This window comes from Lutjanus erythropterus, chromosome 6, assembly GCF_056507025.1.
Source record: "Lutjanus erythropterus isolate fLutEry1 chromosome 6, fLutEry1.hap2, whole genome shotgun sequence".
Taxonomy (NCBI): domain Eukaryota; kingdom Metazoa; phylum Chordata; class Actinopteri; order Lutjaniformes; family Lutjanidae; genus Lutjanus; species Lutjanus erythropterus.
Window position 1 is genome coordinate 26,410,081 of NC_139322.1, and position 20,967 is coordinate 26,431,047.

Below are 20,967 nucleotides of genomic sequence, written 5' to 3' on the forward strand. Positions count from 1 at the left end.
TCCTTCTCAAAACCAGACCAAGTCCTGTTGAACTGAACCCTGGAGCGCAAGAGTTGGAGTTATCCAGGTAGAAACTGAGCCGTTTGTCATCTTTATACTGACTGACTGTCTGTGTGACCAATAATCAAATGGCATTTCCACCACATGACTTGTGTTTTTTGGACCATTTCAGTTTTGCTTCTGTACACGCAAACTGGGCCAGTTGGAAAATTAGAACAGTCTATCAATCTGGCATTGGTTCGATTCAGCTGCTGAGATGGATGTGTGGGTTTTAACCATATTTATTTGACCCTTTGTTAATATAAAAACATCAATTAGTGCAGCTTTAAAATGTGCAAATTCCCAAAAAAGTTTTTGTTAATTGGTGTGACAGCAAACTTGGGGCCTGAAAGTATTTAAGACAGGAGTACTGGTTGGTCTTGAGTGGTCTAGGCAAATTATAATTAACATGCTGGCAATGAGTGAAACAATGGCAGGGCTACATTTCCTACACTCACGTGTAAGCACACTCAAATTAAAGCAAACAGCACTTTAACTAAGGCAGTGTTTCATTTTAAATTCAACGTGTAGAGTACAGTGGCAAAACAAAAACGTGAATGTTGAAAGGCTTACAAGCCACCCCATGAATCACACTTTCAAGCTCTTCAACCCACCAGATATGACGGATTCATTCCAGCCGTCCAAGTCAGTGGGGAGGCCTGAGGTGTTGGAGAAGCACTGGTCCAGCCGCACATTCTCCTTATTCTCCTCCGCCTCCTTCTTGGGCCAGTCAGACCCACCGCCTCCCACACAGCCGCCACCCAGAGATGACGTGTGTTGGTTGTCAGAGCTGCAGGAGCGAGAGAGCCGGCCATCAGAACACCACAGCCGCGGGGGTGATGAGCCCTGCTCACACCCATCGTGGACACTGAGGAGACACAGGGACGAAGACAAATTAATATGGAAGTAGGAGGAGCTATGGATAACATCTGGAATTTAGATGTATAAGATTTTAAGGATGTTACTCTACAAAGCAACACTTCATATGCAGTATATTGTCATCATATCCTATAAAATGGGATATAAGCCAGCCTTAGTTTTAACACCAGTGATACAACAAACAAGGCAAAATATTTGGTTTCCTCAGTCCCACTACGTCAAAGTGAGGCTTACATAAACAGATGTATGGGGTCAACCTGAGGACTTACCTCTCCTGTCTGTTCTTGGAAGCGAAAGCTCTCTGCAGTTCCTCCATAATGCAGCTAGGAGGCATGGGAGGGTGCATCATATTACCTAGATGCGGGGACCCTGAGGAGTTGGCCAGGGGCCCTCGTAGCGGCAGGGTCATTGAAGACAGGCTTTCGGTTGCCCTGGGTGGAGGCTCCTTGGGGAGGTAGGAGTTGGGCAGGTGAGTGGGGAGCGACACAGGGCCTGAATCTGAGAGGGAGGCATGAGCAGATAAACACTGGAGGTTAATTAACAGAATCTCTCTTTCATCTTCATCTTTGTTTGCAGGTTCATGCAGGCTGGAGTTTATCTTAGAATACTGAGGTGGAGTTTGGGAAACACATTGAGTTTTCTTCTTAAGAGAATTTAGACTTCCAGCACGCTTGATTTGCACAGCTGTTTAATATGAGAGGAAATTTGAGTACCCGCAGAGTTTTAGGCCATGCACCCCCTTCAACATCCAGACTGACGAACCCCAAATTCCCCACACCTTAAACAAAAATGCATTGATTCTCTGCACCCCCCTAGAGGCAGCTAGCGCACTCCACTTTGGGAAACCCTGTACTACAGAAGTGTGGCTCCACCTGCCTTTGTCAAACTACAGAAGAAAATAAACAAATGACTAGAGAAAAGTTGATAAAATTAATACAAATTTGTGTAGCAGAACCTTTTCTTTTTTTTCTTCTTCTTCTTTCTCCTCCCATTAATCTTCTCATGACCCTTCAGATTTATCTTCAGAACCCCAGCTTGGGAACTGCTGGACTAAACTACAGACTACTTCCTTCTGCATGGTGATTCAGTTGGTGGATGTATTTCAATAGAAAGAAAATAGTTGATGAAGCTCACCATCTCCAGTACTCAACTGGGGCAGAAGTTTTGGAGGTACTTGTGGTGGGGACGTTCCTGGAGGAATCTCCTCCTCTGGTCTGTCTTCCAGCTGCTCTCCCATGTCCTGCAGCCCCTCAGGTAAATCCCCATCAGGGTGCAGCTCCTCGCTTCCGTCTTCATCCGGTAGCGATACATTCTCCTCCACCCGTTCACAGTCCTGTAGAGGGGCAGCTACTAGAGAACATGAATGAAGGGAAAAAAATTAATGAAATTAGTTATGCTGCACATATGATTTTTTAAAGATTGATTTTTATAGCATTTTTTCTATAAAAATATAAGAGACATAAGAGAGATGGAGAAACAAATTAAGTACCCCCTACCACTCCCCCACTCACAGCCCTGGTATGGTGAAAATTACTCCCTCATCCAACAATTGGAAAATAGAAAAAATAAAATACAATTTGATTTAAAAAAAAATGTATATATATTAATACAGTATATATTAGAACATTTAATGGCCAATGGGAACACAGGAGCTGTAAATTCACATTTTGCAGAATATAGATATAATGTAACTATTAAAAGTTTGACAACGGGTGGAGACAGCATGTGGATTTTATATTTAATAATAATAATGTAATAATACTATTTGGAAGATCAGGGCGGTTATACAGCAAATACTGAAGACAGTTGGGTTATAATTAACATGATTTTTCAAAAAAAAACAAAAAAAACACCAAATTTAATCTGATATAAAACTTAAAAAAGGTTTGGGCAGTAATAACTGCAATTAAAAACATGGGAGAGGTAATTTAAGCATAAATTGCAGATTCTGTTTTCTGAAAAGTGGATGAAATTAGACTATTCTGAATGAAACAAACAGTAAAGCAATTTATAGCACTTTGCCAAGCAGCACCGTTTCTACTGATGACAATTTCTACACTGTCCAGCTACACTGACATGCACTGTATTGTACTGGATTTGTATGTACAAATACAGATATTGTAGTCAGCAGATGAGAGTGGAGGCAAGGAATGTCACTGAATTGTCTTTGCTGCCCTCTTATGGTTGTAGAGGACTGATTCACAAGTGTCTCCGGGTTTCTTCTGAGAAATAAACTTAATGGTTTGCATAAATTATGTACACAATTAATTTGAACTCTTACTTATGATACATACATATCATTAATCAAATTATATCCTAACAGCAACAGGTTTTTTGTCAACTTTTGTGGCAAGAAAACAGCATAAAATCCAGACCAATCAGACTGGTTTCAAGCATTTTATCAAACTGATCAGAACAATCTTACACACACTCATATTGATCTACTATAAAGCTGAGGGAAAGACACCCAGCCACTTTACTAATCCATTTTCCCTCATCTGTTGCTTTTGCAGCTCTATAAAGTTCATTGATCAGTTGACAGAGAGAGACTGTCCTACCTGGAGGGTGGTGGTCCTCCTCAGGACCAAGGTATTCCACACTACTGACTGTGAGGTTTGGGTTCAAAGGTCCCCCGAATCCTCCGAGCAGGACTGCACCGTCTGAGCAGCAGCCCTGGGTGGGGGAGCTCGGGTCGTGGCATAGAAGACCGCTGGATAATGCTACATCTGGGAGAGGAGAAGAGGTGGAGAAGGATGATGGATGCTGTACCTCCTGTTGCTTCATTTCTTATTTTTCTCCATTTTGGCTGATCTGTATCTTTACAATGAAACAACATTTTGAGAACATTGTACAATATATTTCATGCATCATATATTTCATTTGCATAAAGTTAAAATGCCTTTACTTTATATGGCAAAAAAACTTAAAAAAAAAAGAGTTAAAAAATAACCTCTATATCTTTACAATGAAACAACATTTTGAGAATATCGTACAATATATTCCATAATTCTATTTTAGTTAGAGCAGCTACTGGAGGGATGCGTTGGGAAACACTGCAACAGACCTCTGATGCGACCATTTCCCTGAGTGACTTTCTTCATGTCACCTTGATTCAAGAGCACTCTCCATTACAGCAAGAGCATCACATTTAGCCTTGGGTTCAGCAAATATAATGCTACACATAATGTAGATACCTGCCAAGACTGCTTTTAAATGCAGACATACAAGGTGACTGTGAAAAAAGTCAATATTACTGTTTCAGTGGAACTGATCATATGCATTTCGTCATATATTTATTTATATACAGTATACATACATATCTCTGATGTACAACCTCTGGTGTTCATTCTGTCAAATAATATGTATTCATACTGTGAATTCCCTGCTTGTATCCTGTGCAACAAATCTTGCAACTATCCATTTCACAAGGCCATATAATTTATATTTTTTATTTCTTACTATAATGCTGTGTGTATGTGTATTATATGTGTGCAATTATTTTGTACAATTATCCCTAAATCTGTATAATAAAGAGGTGTATATTGTAGTTTGTGTATCTAGCTTTTTAATCTATATTTTATACTTTTTTTTTAGTTTTTTAAATTCTATTTTATTTGGATTTCTCTCTCTACTCACTCTTTTTCTAACTAACTTTTTGCTTTTTATCTTTGAGGTGCTGTGACAAGTGAATTTCTCATGTGGAATCAGTAAAGTTTTTTTTATGTTATTTTATCTTATCATTAATATCATTATCATTTTATAAAATTCAGATGTGCAAATTAATGATTGGAAATGAACTATAATTAAAAATTAACATATGGAATTAAAGGGGTTTTGTTTTATAGCTTTCTCTGGTACCATTATATTCCTGTTGCAGAGCTAAACATCCAAATTTTCAGAGAAATAAATACCAGGCAATGTTTGAAAAGCCCCAGAAAGTCATTTATCAAAACTTACTGCTGTTGTGAAGGTATTTCCAGGTTCCTAAATGACTCATTTACCATCTGGACAGGAAACTGTTTACTGCACAATAAAATTTCTAAATCTGTTTCCAAAGTTTTGACCTTGTTTTCCTCATCTATATAAAGACGGAAGCCAAATCATTGCTCAGGTTATACAATGTGAACTAAACTTAAAGCACTTTATTATCACTTGTATGTTGAGGTAATTTTCTATTAGTCTATATTTTCCAGCAGAATAAGACGTTCATATCATGACTATCAACCCTCCTGATTTTCCCAGGAGACTCCTGTTTTTCTTTTCTCCCTATTTATGGCAAATCTTCACAACTTTTTTCCCTTTTCATGTCACTCTACACTGTGTATAAGCCCGTCCTCCTCAGTGTGTGAGAGACGGGGAGAGAAATGTTGAGTACTAAGAGAAAGAAATACTCAAATTTCAGATGTCAGTTTTAAAGGAAAGGGGCACATTTTTTCTAACATATCCTTAGAAAACATTTGTAAAATATCCATTTTCTGTGTTACTGTAATCAAATTTAACATTGGACTAGGTAAGGCTAAATGCTGTGGTTCCACTGTTTTCCAGCTAGTGTCACTTACAGGTCATCTGCATTCTGAAACCCAACATGTTGGTTTCAAAACATCCTCCCTATTTTTAAGGTCTCAAGGTTGGCAAGTATGATTCATATTTTTCTTATGTTGTTCAAAAAAAGCAAAGAAAAAATCATTTCTGCCTTCCTGGAAAGGAAATGAGTCACCACTTGAAAAACTGTTTGAAAATACTTTTTATCTTTAAGCAGAAATATATATTTTTTTTTTATCCAGAAGGTTAGACGAGTCCTCAAGGATTCTGGAAATACCTTCGTAACAGCGGTAAGTGTAAAAATCAAATAGCACCAATTTCTGCAAATCAAAATTAAAAAACATAACTCAGTGTTGAGCCAGCAAGATCTGCTTGATTGTTTCTTCTCAGCTTCTCAGCTCGGGTGTCATTATAAATTGATGAAGACGGACTTAATTTGAACAGTTGGAACCTGATTTACATCTTTTCACATCTTCTCCTACTAAAGTAATTCTTTAAGCAGTGGTTCCCAAATAGAGGTCTGTGGCACTCTGCCAGGAGGTCCATGGACAGTTTTCAGATTCATTCATTTAAATTATCACGATATAAAAACATGTGTGTATTCACTTTTTTCAAAAGGCATATTATTCAACAAATAATATTTTAAATCTATTATAGTTCATAGATTAGATTCTCATCTGACAATCTATAATTCTTAATAAATATATGTATATGTTTTCCCTCCACCAGTCAAACATGTGTCACCCATTATTGGTGGAAACCGGCTCTCTATACATTTCTCTTGGGTTGTTCTTTCACACAACTAAGTAGAAGTGTAAAAACAGGGATGGAAGTAACAAATTACAACTATTCATGTTATTGCAGTTAATTCTTTCCTTTTAGGAACGTGTGCTTTTCTGAGTATTTTTTACAAGCCTCTAATTTTACTCTTCCTTAACTATGCATTACATTAAGTAATCTATTTACTTTATTTCAAATTAATTCAGTTTGAATTAATATCCAAACCTTTAATCTGCATTTTTGTAGCCAGAAAGGCCATCTGACCAAAAAATGACCAATGGAAACCAGGACATACAGACAAAAAAAAAATGCCATAGCTGGCACAATTTGAAGAGGTGACCACTGATGCAGGAGTTGGGAGTAATTAAATTTTGGAGAAACAGAAACCCCTTTTGAATGAATGCCTGCTATTGATAATGCATTAAACATCAACAGTTAAAAAGTAACTAATACTCTGAGTATTTTTGGAGATGAATACTTTGTACTTACACTTAAATATTTTTTAACACCAGCAGTTCTACTTGTAGTTGAATAAGATTTTTCAGGAACGTAACACTTCTACTTGAGCAGATTTTCAGTACTGTTTGATCGTTCCTTCTCATTGTTTAAATCTGATTATATCTCATTATATCTTCTCACCCTAATTCATTAGAGGAGATGAAGAGAAATGTTGGCATGTGAATGTGTGTGCATCTGTTTGTGGATGTGAATGTGGTAATTTACAGCCATCCATCAGGCTCTATACCTGTTGAACTCTGCTTGAGCTTCTCATTTTTCTTTTTCCTCCACTTCCAGGGCTTGAAGATGCGCCCCAGGGTGGCCAGCTTGCTGTTACGTCGGATGGGTGGAGTGTGGACCCCCGTCACCAGGCAACCGGTCCTCAGCACCCTCTGCTGGTCCACCAACTCTACTACAGGGACAAGGGACGTGGAAAAGAAGCCCAGAGGAGGGTCGAGAGTTGGCACAGGAGGATGAAATGAGGTGAGGAATGAGTGGGGAGGAGGAGAAGCAGGAAAAGAGGGGGCAAAGAGTGTGATGCAGTATGGAGGTGGGGATGGAAGGACCAAACACACAGAAGTAGACAAGAGGAGACAGAGAAATAAGGAGAGACAGAAACCAGAATACAATTAGTATGCTCACCTTACTGAATAAACCATGATGGACTCCGAGTGCCGTGAACAGATTGAATTAGAAAGACTAATTTGATCACAGCACACTCCCTCACGGCTGTTATTTCCCAAACAATCTCCTCCTACCGAGCCATACGTCAGGTTTCAAAATAAATAACTCTCTCACAGTCTGAATTTGGAGGGAACATAAGAGCGCACAGACACAGACAGACCTCAGAAGACTACAAACGATGCTTTTCCCCGGAGACCAACAGGTGTGCCAACCTCACCGCTTTCCCAGAAACACCATTAGACTCGACTGCCTGGTAAAACAGGGCTGAGTGTTTTACTGTGTCAACCTTCATTTTTCTAATACAATTTTTCTGCTCCTCTGCTACATGTACGTATATGTTCTCTGTCCTATAGCTCTGCTCACACACAAGTGATCAGTGTTTTCAGGAGGTGCAGTATCTCTGAAATATGTTCCATAATACAGAACAGGCACAAACCATCTGTAGCATACGGTGAATTTCACCATTTTTCATATTTTCTTGACATTTTATAGAACCAAACAACTTATTGATTAATTAAGAACATAATTAACAGTCAAAATAATTCTCAGTTGATCCACTTGTGTTCATGTTCATGTTGTGTTCTGCACGCAAGCAAATCTCAGGATTAGATGCATAATCTCATTTTCAACAATCACAAGTGGAAAACAAAACAGTATAAGACACAATAATATACAGTATAACATAACATCAACAAAACAAAAATAGCAAATAATCAAGCAACCAAATAACCCATGTCATGATGTCCAAAAAATAATTTAATCCGGCCCACAAAGTTATTTTTAATTAATTAATTCGTTTTTCTAGTTGTTTCATAATAATAATAATAATAATAATAATAATAATAATAATAATAGTCATTAGTCATTTTTAGGAAGAGTATTAAAGACAAATTCAAAGTGTCAGAAGAGTTGCTGAGTCTGTGTCCAGCAGGGCTACCTAAAGAAATGTATAGCAACTAAGTGTGATGAAAATATGTTAGAAATGGAAATTAAAACAGAATACACACATATATATGTATGTCTTAAATATTTTCTGTATATATGTTCAAGATGAGAAAACAAAACATTTTAAGTAAACAAAATGATGACAAAGTACAGATATCTAGAGATAACTTATTCCAATCAGAGGGTGTGCTAAACATAAAAGCTTATTTGCCAATATCCTTAGATACTTTCATAATTAAATTAAATTAAATTAAATGAAATTAAATTAAATTAAATTAATTTGGTGTCCACATGAATGCATCTAAAATAATGTGATAATATGTAAAAAAACAAACAAAAACAAGACAACCTAGAATAAATCTGCAGAGTCTGGTATATATGTAACACTGAGGAGACCAAGATAAGTTTAAGACGCATTATGGTAAACAATGTCAACATAGTCTACATTGGTAGTATCAGTTGTGAAACAAATCTCTTTGTAACACTAAAGGTCCAGTGTGTAAAATTTAATGGCATCTAGCGGTGAGCTTGTAGAACACCTCGCGTCATTCTCCCCTTTAAAGCACGTAGGAGAACCTACAGTGGCCATGAAACTCACGCAAAACGCAGAATCTGTAGAAGACCTCTGTATATAAACAGTAAAGTAATGAAAACACAATGATTCCTATTTTCAGTTGATTATACACTGATGAAACCATACTTATGAATATTATATTACATTTCTGCTATATTCTGACAGTGAAGCTGTGTAAACCATATACACTGGACCTTCAAATGTAAAACAAGGACTGGAACAATACAGCACACCAACACCAACGTACGTGTTTCATCGCATACACACATACAACAAGAGTGGTTTAAAAGTAAGTTCAGTCAATCTATACTTTCAATTTGGCCCTACTTTCTGAAGAGAACTACTGTCATTACAAGTTAAAACCAAAGAATTGTATTTGGAATATGTAGAATGCTTATTTTAGTCTTTTTTGAAACCACTTTAGCTCCTACAAAGCTGAGGTCTTCATGGATCCACCTTAACTAATCCAGTCAACCAGATCCAGGTCGGATACTCTTTTATTACCATGGGTCCCTGCTTTGTTTAACATTATATGTTGTACCCACGTGGGTCTGAGAAGACCTGGATGTGATCATAACAGATGCTAACAAATTAGCAATGCTAACATTAGCAGCCATGGCAACAAACAAGCAATCATTATTATAGTTCAAAAGGACAAACAGTCAAAGTTATCTTCAATGTTTGATGCCACAAAAACTGCACAGCTGATTCTGAACTCAAGAAATATAAAAATAAGTTTCAGATAAACAGAATTAGACCAAATACAAGAGTCTGCAGAACTTTATGAAAAGTGTAGATATTCATTTATCTCTAAGACTGTCATAAATGAGCTGATCCCATTCCTGCACAGAGAGCCTTTCCTCTCTTTAAAGGAAACTTGTATTTCAATGAATGATGGCTGTGACTCATACCAGGCTGAGTGTGGGTCTACAGATCTGTGTGCGCACATCGCTGCTGGGTTGCCCGCATGCAGTCACAAAGAGAGCCAAAAAAGAGGAAATGTACAATAAATTCCATGTATTTAAGAGCTACATACGTCAATGTGACAAAAACGCAGCAATATCTGCCTTCAGGAGGCTGATATCTTTGTTCAAATATTCAGCTGAGGAGGAGGCAAGGATTTGTGATGGGGGAGGTGGTGGTGGTGGGGGGGGGGGGGGTTGCAGAGTGGCTCAGGGTGTGATATGGAGTACAGCGATGGAGGAGGAGGGAGGATACAGCTGACTCCTTTTCATGCTTTTTTTACATTCTCTTGCTTTTTTCTGAAGCACATGGGTAGGGAGTAGAAAGAGGATGGTGGTTATGATTAAAGGAGGACAGGAAAGGAAAGAGGGGAAAGGAAAAGGGAGTGAGAAACAAGGAAAGGGAACCAGGAAAGAAGAGGAGAGGTGAAAAGGGGAGAGAAAAGGAAAGAAACGATATTGTCAAGAAAAGAAAAAAGAAATTAAAAGAAGGCAAAGCAAAGGAAAGGAAAATAAAGAAAGAATGAGAAAGGAAAGGGAAAAGGTCAAGGGAGCCAGAAATAAGGAAAAGAACCAAGAAAGAAGAGGTGAGGAGAGAAGGGAAGAGAAGAAGAAAGGAATGGTAAGGAAAGGAAAAGGAAGTGTTATGGCAAAAGGGCAGGGGAGTAAGAAGCAAGAAAAAAAGAGAACCAAGAAAGGATGAGAGAGAGGAGAGGCAAAAAAGAGAGAGAGGAGAGAGGAGAAAAGAGGAGGCAGTGACAAGATGAAAAAGGGAGGGCGAAGCAAGCAGACAAGAGGGAATGAAAACGAAAGAAAAGGAAAGTGAAAGTAATTTCCAGACAGAGAACAGAGGGAGAAGTAAAAGAAAACAGACGAGATGAAAGGAGGTAATTTCCAGTTTGGTGTTTGACCGTAAAAGTTGTGGGAAGCGGGTCAGTTGACCATGCACACCCATCTCACCGTGTCATCATCACTTCTGTCACACATGCAGCGTGGCAGACGCAGCGCTGCACGCCGAATCCAGGTCAAGCTTGAAGGAAACGCACCCAGTCGCACAGAGAAAAAAAAAAGCTTAAGAGAAGGAGAGGGGGAGTAGGATGGGTAGAGGCGTTGTGTTTGTGTGAGAGGGAGAGAGAGAGTAAAGAGAAGGGGAGAGGAGGAGGAAGAGGTGGGGTCAGGCCCGCTGCTGTTGCCATGGCGACCACATCCAGATGCTGCCGCAGCAGTGGGAGCCAGCGGGAGGAGCGAGCCAGTCTGTAGCTTAGAGGAGGAGAAGAAGAGCCCCCTTTACACAGACACTGCCTGCCACATCTAAAGCCAGTGGCAGTGAGCACCCAGTGCATTGTGGGTAGGGGGGTTGAAGCCACATGGAGGATGAGGATCTGTCTGCATTTTGAAAGAGGGAAAGGAGATGGTGGGGGGGGGGGGGTGAGGAGGAGAGAAGGGGGATTCCAGGGAGAAGAGGCAGCAGAGAAGGAGAGGTGGGAGGGGGCTGTTGCTATACGGAAGAGCTTGCAGGAGAATCTGGGCTCGTCCAATCACGGATCAGCTATTTATAATGCATATCAAGTAACTCTTCATTTTTCATAGAAGGGGTGGTTGTTGAGAGGAAATGACAGGAGTCTGGGCAGAGCTCAGGAATTAGGTAAAAACACATGCATGCACATGGAAATTTCTTTTTCATCCGCCGGATGAGGATGTATCAAAATGTGTGTCAGATAAGCTTGAATGGACTACATGCACCATGTGGCGGTGAGGATGTGCGCTTCTAATTAATATGCTAATGCAAAATAGGATTTATTAAATCCATGTGTCATACTGAAGCAGTGGACCAATCGTCTGTTTGCTGTACGCCCATAGTCCTCTCCAACACACTGTAATTCCAATCGGGGGGTGGCGTTACAGCTTTACACAACATAAAAGATTAAATTCTTAGTATAAAATATAACATAATTCATAAAATATCTCGGGACTGCAGGCAAATGTAAACTTTGTCTGCTACACTCTGCTGCATTAGTGCAGTGTGAACTTTGGAATGATTTAGGAGTGGAATAAAGCAGGCAATATGATAATGTGACTTGGCAAGAAAACTCCAACAGAGAGTGTTTGTGTGCCACCAGGGACCACACCCCACTTAACCAGCTTGTCAGCACATTCAGGAGCATAAGATCTCTCTCCACGTGTACACACTGAGCACATCCCCCCTTCCAAGTGCCTATAAGGTGAGCTAACCAACAGGAATCTCTTGTATTAAAATGTAGGAATCTAAACATGAAAGGCAACTTTTATAGGGTCATTTTTCAAGGTGCATTTTTAAGCTTTTCAAGCCCCGTAAATTACATATTTATATACATATATCTAAACGATTACTTCACTTCTTCATCACATTAAATAAGACGTTATTGTGCTAGAAACAACCAAAATGTTTTGTGATAGAATTTTATAGAAGGTTGGCAAATTAAGGAAAATACAACAAAATTCCATGCTTCAAAATGTGTCACCTGTCTCTAAGTAGAATTACCATCCTATATAACCTGGCTGAGCCGATATCCAACTGATTTTATTTCTTTATCTAAAAAGTAGGTCTTCAACTAATAATTATTTTCATTATCGATTAAACTGTTGATTGTTTTCTGGATTAATTAATTGGTTGTTTGCTCCATAAAATGTCAGAAAATGGTAAGAAATGTTGATCACTGTTTCTCAAAGGCCAAGATGACATCTTCAAATGTCTTGTTTTGTCCACAACCCAAAGATACTCAGTTAACCGTCCTAGAAGAGTGAAGACACCAGAAAAATATTCACATCGAGAAGCTGAAATCAGGGAATTTGGACATTTTCTTCTTGAAAAATGACTCAAAAGATTAATCGATTATCAAAATAGTTGACGGTAAATGTAATAGTTAGGTGATCAACTAACCAACTAATTGTTGCAGCAAACTAACACTGTTCAACTCTTGAAGTGATCAAAGTAAAAATTCAAGTGTTGTCAAGGTTTTCCAGCACCTGCACAAACTCTGCTTTGTCAGTGATGAATTGCAAACATGCACTTCTCTTGCTATGTTGCAACACTGACAACCACAAAGGCAAAGAGTGTCAGTGAGCAACAACTGAATCTGTGACCTTTTCAGATTTTGCAATGAAAGGGATTCATACTGACTGACAGAATAATATCAACAGCACAGTTAAAGCACTGAGGTTGTACAAGGCAAAGCCTTGCTTTTCTGAATCACGTAAATGATCTGATGAGTGGGTTTGTGTTTTTAAAGCTCTCCGTAGTATTAAAAGACAAATGAGAATAAAACAGCACTCCAGCATTAATCTAGTCATTGGCTGATACATAAAATAACAGTTTGCATTGAACATTCAAGTATTTATCATGTGACATCTTATTTTACGAGCAGGTGTTTAAACCTCTCAAACACAATCAGCCCTCAGATCTGTGAAATATCAATGCTGAAAAGCCCTTGGAGGCTTGTCAAGTGAATCAGAAAATAGGCTACTATTTGTCCTTCAAGTTACGGTACAACATTTACAACTTAACACAGAGTAGAGAACAGTCTACAGAGCAGTTCTATTTTTGTTGATCTGTTAGCTGAGTCAGACAGTTTTAGAGATTCTCCTCATCAGCTGATCATAATTTATTTTGTAGCCATCCTAACAGCGGCTTTAAGGACATTAATATCAGTCTGTTAGTCCCTCACTTTGGACCAGACTGAAATATCTAACAACTGTTACAGTTTTGTACAGACTTTCATGGTCCCCACAATCAAGTCATTGGCTCATTAGGAAGAAAGCTTATGACTTTAGTGATTCTCTGACTTTTCCTCTACACCCACCAGCAGCTGAAGTTTTCTCTCATGCTGTCAAATATCTCAACATCTACCTGATGGATTGGCACAATTTTCGATATTCATCGTTCCCAGAGGATGAATCCTTAACAACACTGGCTATCCACTGACCCTTCCACTGGCACCACCATGATGTTGGCATCATTGTGAGCATATTTGTGTTAGCATTTTACTCAAAGGACCTGTATATATAAGTCTACAGTGTCAAACAGCTGCTAGCATGGCTAACTAGTCTTGTTACTATAATATACTTGTTGCAAACACCTCTAAACCCACCCGGGGGCTAATAACAAAAAATATACTTTTCCTACTAAATAAATAAATAAATCAGATTGACCCTTGACTCCCATCATCTCTGCACTGCAGGACCCCAGAGCCTCAGCTCCTCTCTCCAGCCACCCTGCTCCTTCCACCCAGGCGACTGACAATGTGCCCTTGGATGGACCACCTCCTTACCCGCTGCCACGCCAGCTAACCTCTTCACTTTACCCCCCTGGCTTTACAACTGTGCTGCCATCTGTCTGTAGCCCTGATGCCTCAGGGGCCCGGCCACAGTCAGGGCACACAGCTAATGACTCACAGGGAGAAAACGAAGAGGAGCAGAAGGGCTGAAGAAGCAATGTAAAATGAAGAAGAAGAGCGCGAATGAGCAAAGAAAGGCTGAGATCAGGAATGGTGGTGGTCGAGTATAGAGTGATTTATTAGAGGACAAACGGAGAGAATAATGAACACCTCCACAAAATGACTCTATTCAGGCTCTAAGAAGAGCAAAGTCTACTCAACATCTGAAAGCCTTTTCTCATAAAGACTTCATTTCTTCTATTATTTTGTCACTTCCCTAAACCTTGTCTGAGAAAATTACCCTATGCGCAGATTTGCATAAGCAATCCCCAATATTCATCCCATTGAACTGTGATTTAACAATACATAAATAACATGATTGCTTCTTTTCTCCAGGACAGTTTTATTATAAAATGCATGGATGATTCTGCTGCCGTAAATTCATTCATTCAGAAGACCATAATCAACACTGAGGACACAAAGGTCATGTCCTTGTTTCTGTAATTTTATCATGTTTGTTCATTTCCATTTCTCATGACACAATGTACTTCATTAGGAGGGGAAAGAACAGTCATTTCAAATGAAAACTCAATCTAGACAACAATATTCTCATTTTACAACCTACTTTGAATTAAATCACTGACATTAAATAAAAAAAGCCATACTGTTCACTCAAGTGAGTGTTCTGTATTAACCCTAATAAATATGTTCTGGACTAAAACCAAAACAAGCTGTTTTCCTAAGGTACACGTGTGAAGATGACTCATCCTAACATGTATGTTGTGTTTGGGAATGGAACAAATTTCTGGGAAGTCAGGGTATGATGTTGTAAGGCAGCATTAGTCTGCAAAGGTCAAGTCTCCAGATCATCAAAGTGATTACAGCCCAAGTGTGAAACTCCAGCATGTGGGCTACTGGCATCAAGAGAGTGAAATGATGTCAGTGAGGCCAGCAACCAATAGGAAATGCCTGAGGCCCTTGTTTGTTACCATATGTTGGTGTTGAGAATGAGGACTAGTGGGTGGCTCGTGTGTAAGCCTCGCTGCAGCATCAACAAAGAAGAGAACTGAGAATCTATTAATCTCTATTTTCACTTGTCAGTTTGGATTTGCATGAGAGCAAGTGGACAGATAGATGTCGGGATGAGTCGGGGTGATGACAAGAATGTTATCTATGACAATGTTTTATGTTGTGTAGTGTCACATTTTTAAACAAAACAGTCTAATATTAAAAAGGGCAAAGATTTTATGCATCAAGGTTAATTTATTTGCCATGAAAGTAAAGCAGCCTGTGGAGGGCTGTTGGAAGAAGTTGGCCTTCAAGGCTTTGTGACAGAAAGCCCATCTTTATTAGGTTTGGGGGGGGGGGGGGGGGGGTAAGTCGGGTTAAAAAAGCAAGACATAGCAATAAAGCCTTACATGCTAACTTCTCCCATGTGTCTAAGGGTCACATGGGTTCGGCTGGGAGATGGAAAGCACACACACAGATCTTCAGGACTAAGATGACTAATCTTAATTTCATGTCATGTCAACAAACACACTAATGTTTCAGCCTGGTGGCCTTCATCAGAGCATTGAGGAAAATTAGCATAATTTATGTGCAAGAGTTGGCAGGCGATTGGCTTAAAGGGTCACACAGTAATCAACTTTCCAATTTTTATATACATGTATCTCTACATGTATACAAGTATCTCAGGTCTAAATGTTGAATCTTGCAATAAAGCAAATAATCATTTAGTTATTTTTTATTTGTAACTAAAGCCCCGTAAAAAAATGTTGCCAAGCTGGAGCATGGATGTATGCAACATCTTTTACCAACATAGCCTCACCCGTCAAATATCTAACTGACCTGTGATTGGCCAAAGTCCCTTGTCATGAGCAAGATTTTCTAAAGCCAGAAAACAAAGCCAAGAGGAGGAGCAAAATCAAAATTGAATCATATAATGCTTCAATGTTATTATGGACCTTTTGCCCAATGATGTACAAAATAAACTGCCTGCCTCAGCTTTAAATGGACAATAATTTACCATGAATGTTGAAAATGGATCCCACTGCTTATATACAATTACTCAACATATGGATGATAATTCCTCGACACACACATGCACAAGTGCATACACACAACACATTCACACACAGACACGCCTCTGCATTTCAACCAAAAAAAGACAATCTATCTTTGACCATCTGTGAAAGCCTCGCTGCAGCAATCACATCCACCCAGTGGGCCGAAAATGTTCCTGCTAAAAGTGCTTTTCCTGTCACCCACACAATAGGGTGAGCCTCAGAAAATGCCCTTCCAACCTGCTCTCCCAACAGCAACCACCAGTAAAAGAAGAAGAAGACCTTGAATCTGTCCAAGAAGACTTCCGATTCATAGTTAAGTTTTGGGATTCATTCTCATTATAAGAAATCTCATCCTATTCCATCAAAAAGCTCCATCCAATCAGGTAATGGAAGTCTTGATTCACCCTTCGTACCTTGTGCTGTTCCTGCAGTCTATCACATTAATCTAACAAGATGCTGCAGGATTCATATTGACTCATTCAGCTGCTTTTATATCTTCAAAAGTGCTGCTTGCAAAAGATTCACCTCTTCACAGAGACAGTTTAATTATAAAATTACACTTTTAGACCCTGCTGTCTAAAAAGTGGCAGGCGTGCTTGTGTTTACAGACTTTCCCGCCAACAAAAAGGTCACAAATTCATTCCTGCAGCAGCCAATATATCTATCAACAACTTTAAAGGTGTCCTTCAACAATATCCTGAACTCATACTTACTAAGTCTCTTTCAATTCCTCGAGATAACGGCAAATGTAAGCTGCCAGGACTCCCTGGAAGCAGCCAGTACTCTCAAAGTTTATGCACAGGTGAGTTAGCCGTGGGTCTTCAATGGGATGTGGGTGTTTGCAATCAGCGAGGCTGGTTATAGACTCCAGTATCAAGAGTCGGGTGGGTGAGCAACAGTGGGTAATTTCTTCTTGTTATTTCCACTGATTTAGGTCAGTGCCCGAAACATTTATATAAAGCAAACTGAGATAGAGAGTATAGAGAGTATTCACTGAATCCATAATGTGTACAAAATACACTGTAAGTAATTTTAAACTTGTTCAACTTAAAAATGTATGTTCACCTGCTGGTTTAAAAATGCATCTGAACATGGGTTGAATAATTTGTTAAATGTTGTCTGATGAGTTTGAAACTGTAAAACCAAATGAAAATTAATAAGAAATTATTAATTATTAATACGCTCATGACTGTTGAATCAACTAAATGTACAGGGGTAGAGAATGAATTTGATAATGGTTAGCATTGTTTTCATTATTATAGAAAGAAACCATCTTGATTTATCATAAAGACAAACAGCATGTTACTTCAAAACTAACCCTAACCCTACAAAACAGTGTGGTGTGAAGACAGTCAAACAACTGCATGCTGGGAAATCTGCTAATATACCAAACAAGTTTATTTTGAAACTTAATTTAATGAGTTGAATGAACTCACATTAATTCCACTCAAAAGAATTCAATTCAGAACAACTTCAGAAATTATACACAAGTTTGTCTGAGTCTTTTGACTTGGAATGATGAGTTGAATGAAAATACTGTACAAAATTCAATGAACTCATTAAATCAAGTTTCTCAAGAAACATGACCAGCATATTACAGTATTAGGGTTCCAATAGAGTTTTGAGTTGAGTTGAGATTTTACTTCGAACCCTTTTAATCCAAAGAACCATTTTTGTAAGAAAGAGTTTGTAAAGGGTTGTTGAAATCCTTGAGGAACTCTTCCATCAGGGGTTTGACAAGGGTTCTTTAAGGGTTCTCAGTAGAACCCCCTGTGTTGTTTCTAAATAAAACCAATGGAATATAAAGGGGTTCTTCTCTAGAATACCCACTACAGGTTCTAGATAGAACCATTGGAATATTCAAAGTTTCTCAATAGAACCCCCTGGGAGGGTTCTTGTTAGCCCCCTTACAAGGTGGACAGGTTCTGGGTTCCAGTAGAACCATTACAACATTGAATGGGTCTCTTATCAGGGGTTCTGACTGAAACCTTTCAAAGATGGTTGTAGGTACAACCTTATATGTTGGGTTCTAGGCAGAACTCTCTGAGATGGTTCCAAGATGGTCCTCTATAAAAGGTTCTACCAGCAAGAACCCTTCATGGTTCTAGTTAGATCCTTTATATCTAGTGCAGTGAGAGTTTAAGCTCTTTGTGTAAAATTAAAAACTGAGAAGTTGTAAAAGGAAATCAAATTTATTTGTAATGTTTATCAGTATACCTGAACAGCCATTGATTCAAGTTCTTACCTTAATTTTATTGAATATGTTGTCTCAAGTGAAATTGATTTATATCAAGTTTGTTTTTATTTGCACTAGTTTATTATTTCTTAATCATTACAAAATTATCTCATGTTATCTTTTCAAACTGTCAACTCAAATTTGTAAGGCAGCCCAGAGACTAACTTTTTAAGCTAAAACAAATACTTTACTTTTTACCGAGCCTGCCTGTGTGTGTGAGTATGTGTTCATGTCTACACTTGATACAGAAGCTGATCACATATCTCAGTTCCAGTGGGCTCCCATTGCTCTGTGGGGGGGAGAGCACATCATGGTCTCCAGGCAGGAAAGACAATGGGAGGTTCACAGAGGAACAGTACAAATCATCAGTGTTAGCACTGTAATCTCCAAACAAGCTCCCACAGCAGAGACGCCACTCACATTTGGATTCCCTCAAGTGTGCAGCAATGCGAGTGTGGGACAGTTCGAGCCTATTAAAAACAACTTCATGTAGCTGCTCAAGCAGCAGCTGGAACTAGAACAGGGAGTCATAGTGTACAGTAGTGAGTGCAAAGCTGCCACTCCTCAAGGGGAAACACAAAAGAGTAAAAATAGCATGACATTTGTCACCGAGCTACTGTCCGAAAAACTGTGTTCATCCCATGTACTGGACCTCAGATAGATCACGGCTGGCCAGGATGAACAGTCGCCAACAGCTCATTCTGTGACGCCAGACACTATGGACACGTGTCAGTGCGCTAACTCTTCACTAACCTCATTTTTCATGGATATATGGATATACTTAAACAGGCCAGACATTACATGCATGGTTGTATTTATCATTATAGCATGTAATAACCATGTCAATAACCATTTCATGCATGTCAGTATAGACATACTGTGGACATGAGGTCAAACAAATACACTGCCTGCTGGTTCTATGGAGAGACCACAGGTAGAGAATGTCTAAAAGCAGTGCTCGACTGATATGAGTGTTTCAATCGTCAGTGTGTGTTTTTCAATGGTCAAGGTCAATATTTCGACAGCAAGGCAGCTGATGGTGGATATATAATGAAATCAAAACAAAGAAAAATCACACATCATTATTTCATGCACATTACAGTGTAAAGCTAAAAGGTAAAGTTCAAATTCATTGTAATTATACAAACATATGGAGTACAATTATACAGTCAATTTCATTCTCTGCATTTAATTCATCCCAGTATTAGGAGTAGTGAGCAGACGCTGGACAGCATCCAGGGACCAACTGTAGTTCTGAGCGAGCACCTCAGTCAGTGGTACTGAAGGGAAAATTGACTGAGCACACATGCTTCTGATGGTGGAGCATGGTGGAACGTGAAGGATCTGTCTGAACCAGAATCCGAACCAACGACTATGAGTTGAAAGTGTGTGCCGTCCAATCTCATATACATGTTATCTTAGACAGCAACATGTTGTTTTAGATGGAAGTTTTAGTTATTAATAAGCAGAAAAATAAATTGGGTTACACTGCAGATTTCAGAATGTAACTGGTATTTCTGGGAGAGCAGGGTACATAATTATACTATATTATAACATAATATATATTTAACCAGAATGGGATTTGTTAATCTTCAACATGGGGGATGTAACTGGTTCATTTCAAATATCCACAACCAGCAAACTGACTCATGAATGTCTCTTTTGGCCAGCAGCTGTATAGTTTGAAGAATATAACAGATCCAAGACTAAACAGACAGAAGGCAGGGACTGAGAGTAAAAAGGCGCAATTACCTGTCAGTTATCTGTCTGTTACTTCAGCACCACAGACAGCACCATGGATTTATAAGTGCACAGTTACTGAGCCATGGTCGGGGCCATAGATTCTCTCAGTCAGATAAAGGATCGATGAGTCAGGCAAACTAGGCTAACATGTTCGATGAAACAACCCCTAGAAAAGATTATGGTGACTAACAAAAGTTAGGCAACTGTTATAGCAGCATGCATGACAGTTATAATACAGGGCACCTTCCCAAAACTCACCAGGGGGAGCACTAACTTCATTTTCCAGCAGCCACACACAACAAGGCTGTCTGCAGACAATTTTTGTTTGTCTGCCTTGTGCTGCAGGCATCCGCTGATGCAGATTATCTCAACATGCGAGAAAATTGGCCTGATCAATCAGCCGACCAATTAATTGGCCCATCACTACCTAGAAGTGGATCCAGATTAATATGACAAGCCAGATTCTGTATCTCTTGTGTGAAATTATGTCAATAGAAGAAAATGTTGCTGTTTTGAAAATTGTTTTGGTGTGACTACAGTCGAGTCTGTTGTGAGAGCAGCAGTCTGGGACTGATGGCAAACAGGAAAACTGTCTACTAAAGATTTT

At 39.0% G+C, this 20,967-nt stretch overlaps 1 protein-coding gene across 4 annotated transcripts in view; it reads right to left on the reverse strand.

Annotated features, from left to right (window-relative positions):
• phactr3a (phosphatase and actin regulator 3a) overlaps positions 1-20,967 on the reverse strand; it is a 47,149-nt gene that overhangs the window by 10,670 nt on the left and 15,512 nt on the right. Inside the window, exons 1-6 of one of the 4 annotated variants that reach the window (XM_084721423.1) lie at positions 14,092-14,122; positions 6,986-7,150; positions 3,477-3,644; positions 2,053-2,268; positions 1,188-1,416; positions 654-907 (exon numbers count right to left, since the gene is read on the reverse strand). In XM_084721423.1, the coding sequence (XP_084577549.1) occupies positions 654-907; positions 1,188-1,416; positions 2,053-2,268; positions 3,477-3,644; positions 6,986-7,150; positions 14,092-14,107 (1,048 nt within the window). In that variant the 5' untranslated portion in view covers positions 14,108-14,122. Of the gene's footprint in view, positions 1-653; positions 908-1,187; positions 1,417-2,052; positions 2,269-3,476; positions 3,730-6,985; positions 7,151-14,091; positions 14,123-20,967 lie in introns of those variants that run through there. The other 3 variants (XM_084721422.1, XM_084721421.1, XM_084721424.1) reach the window with 3 other exon arrangements.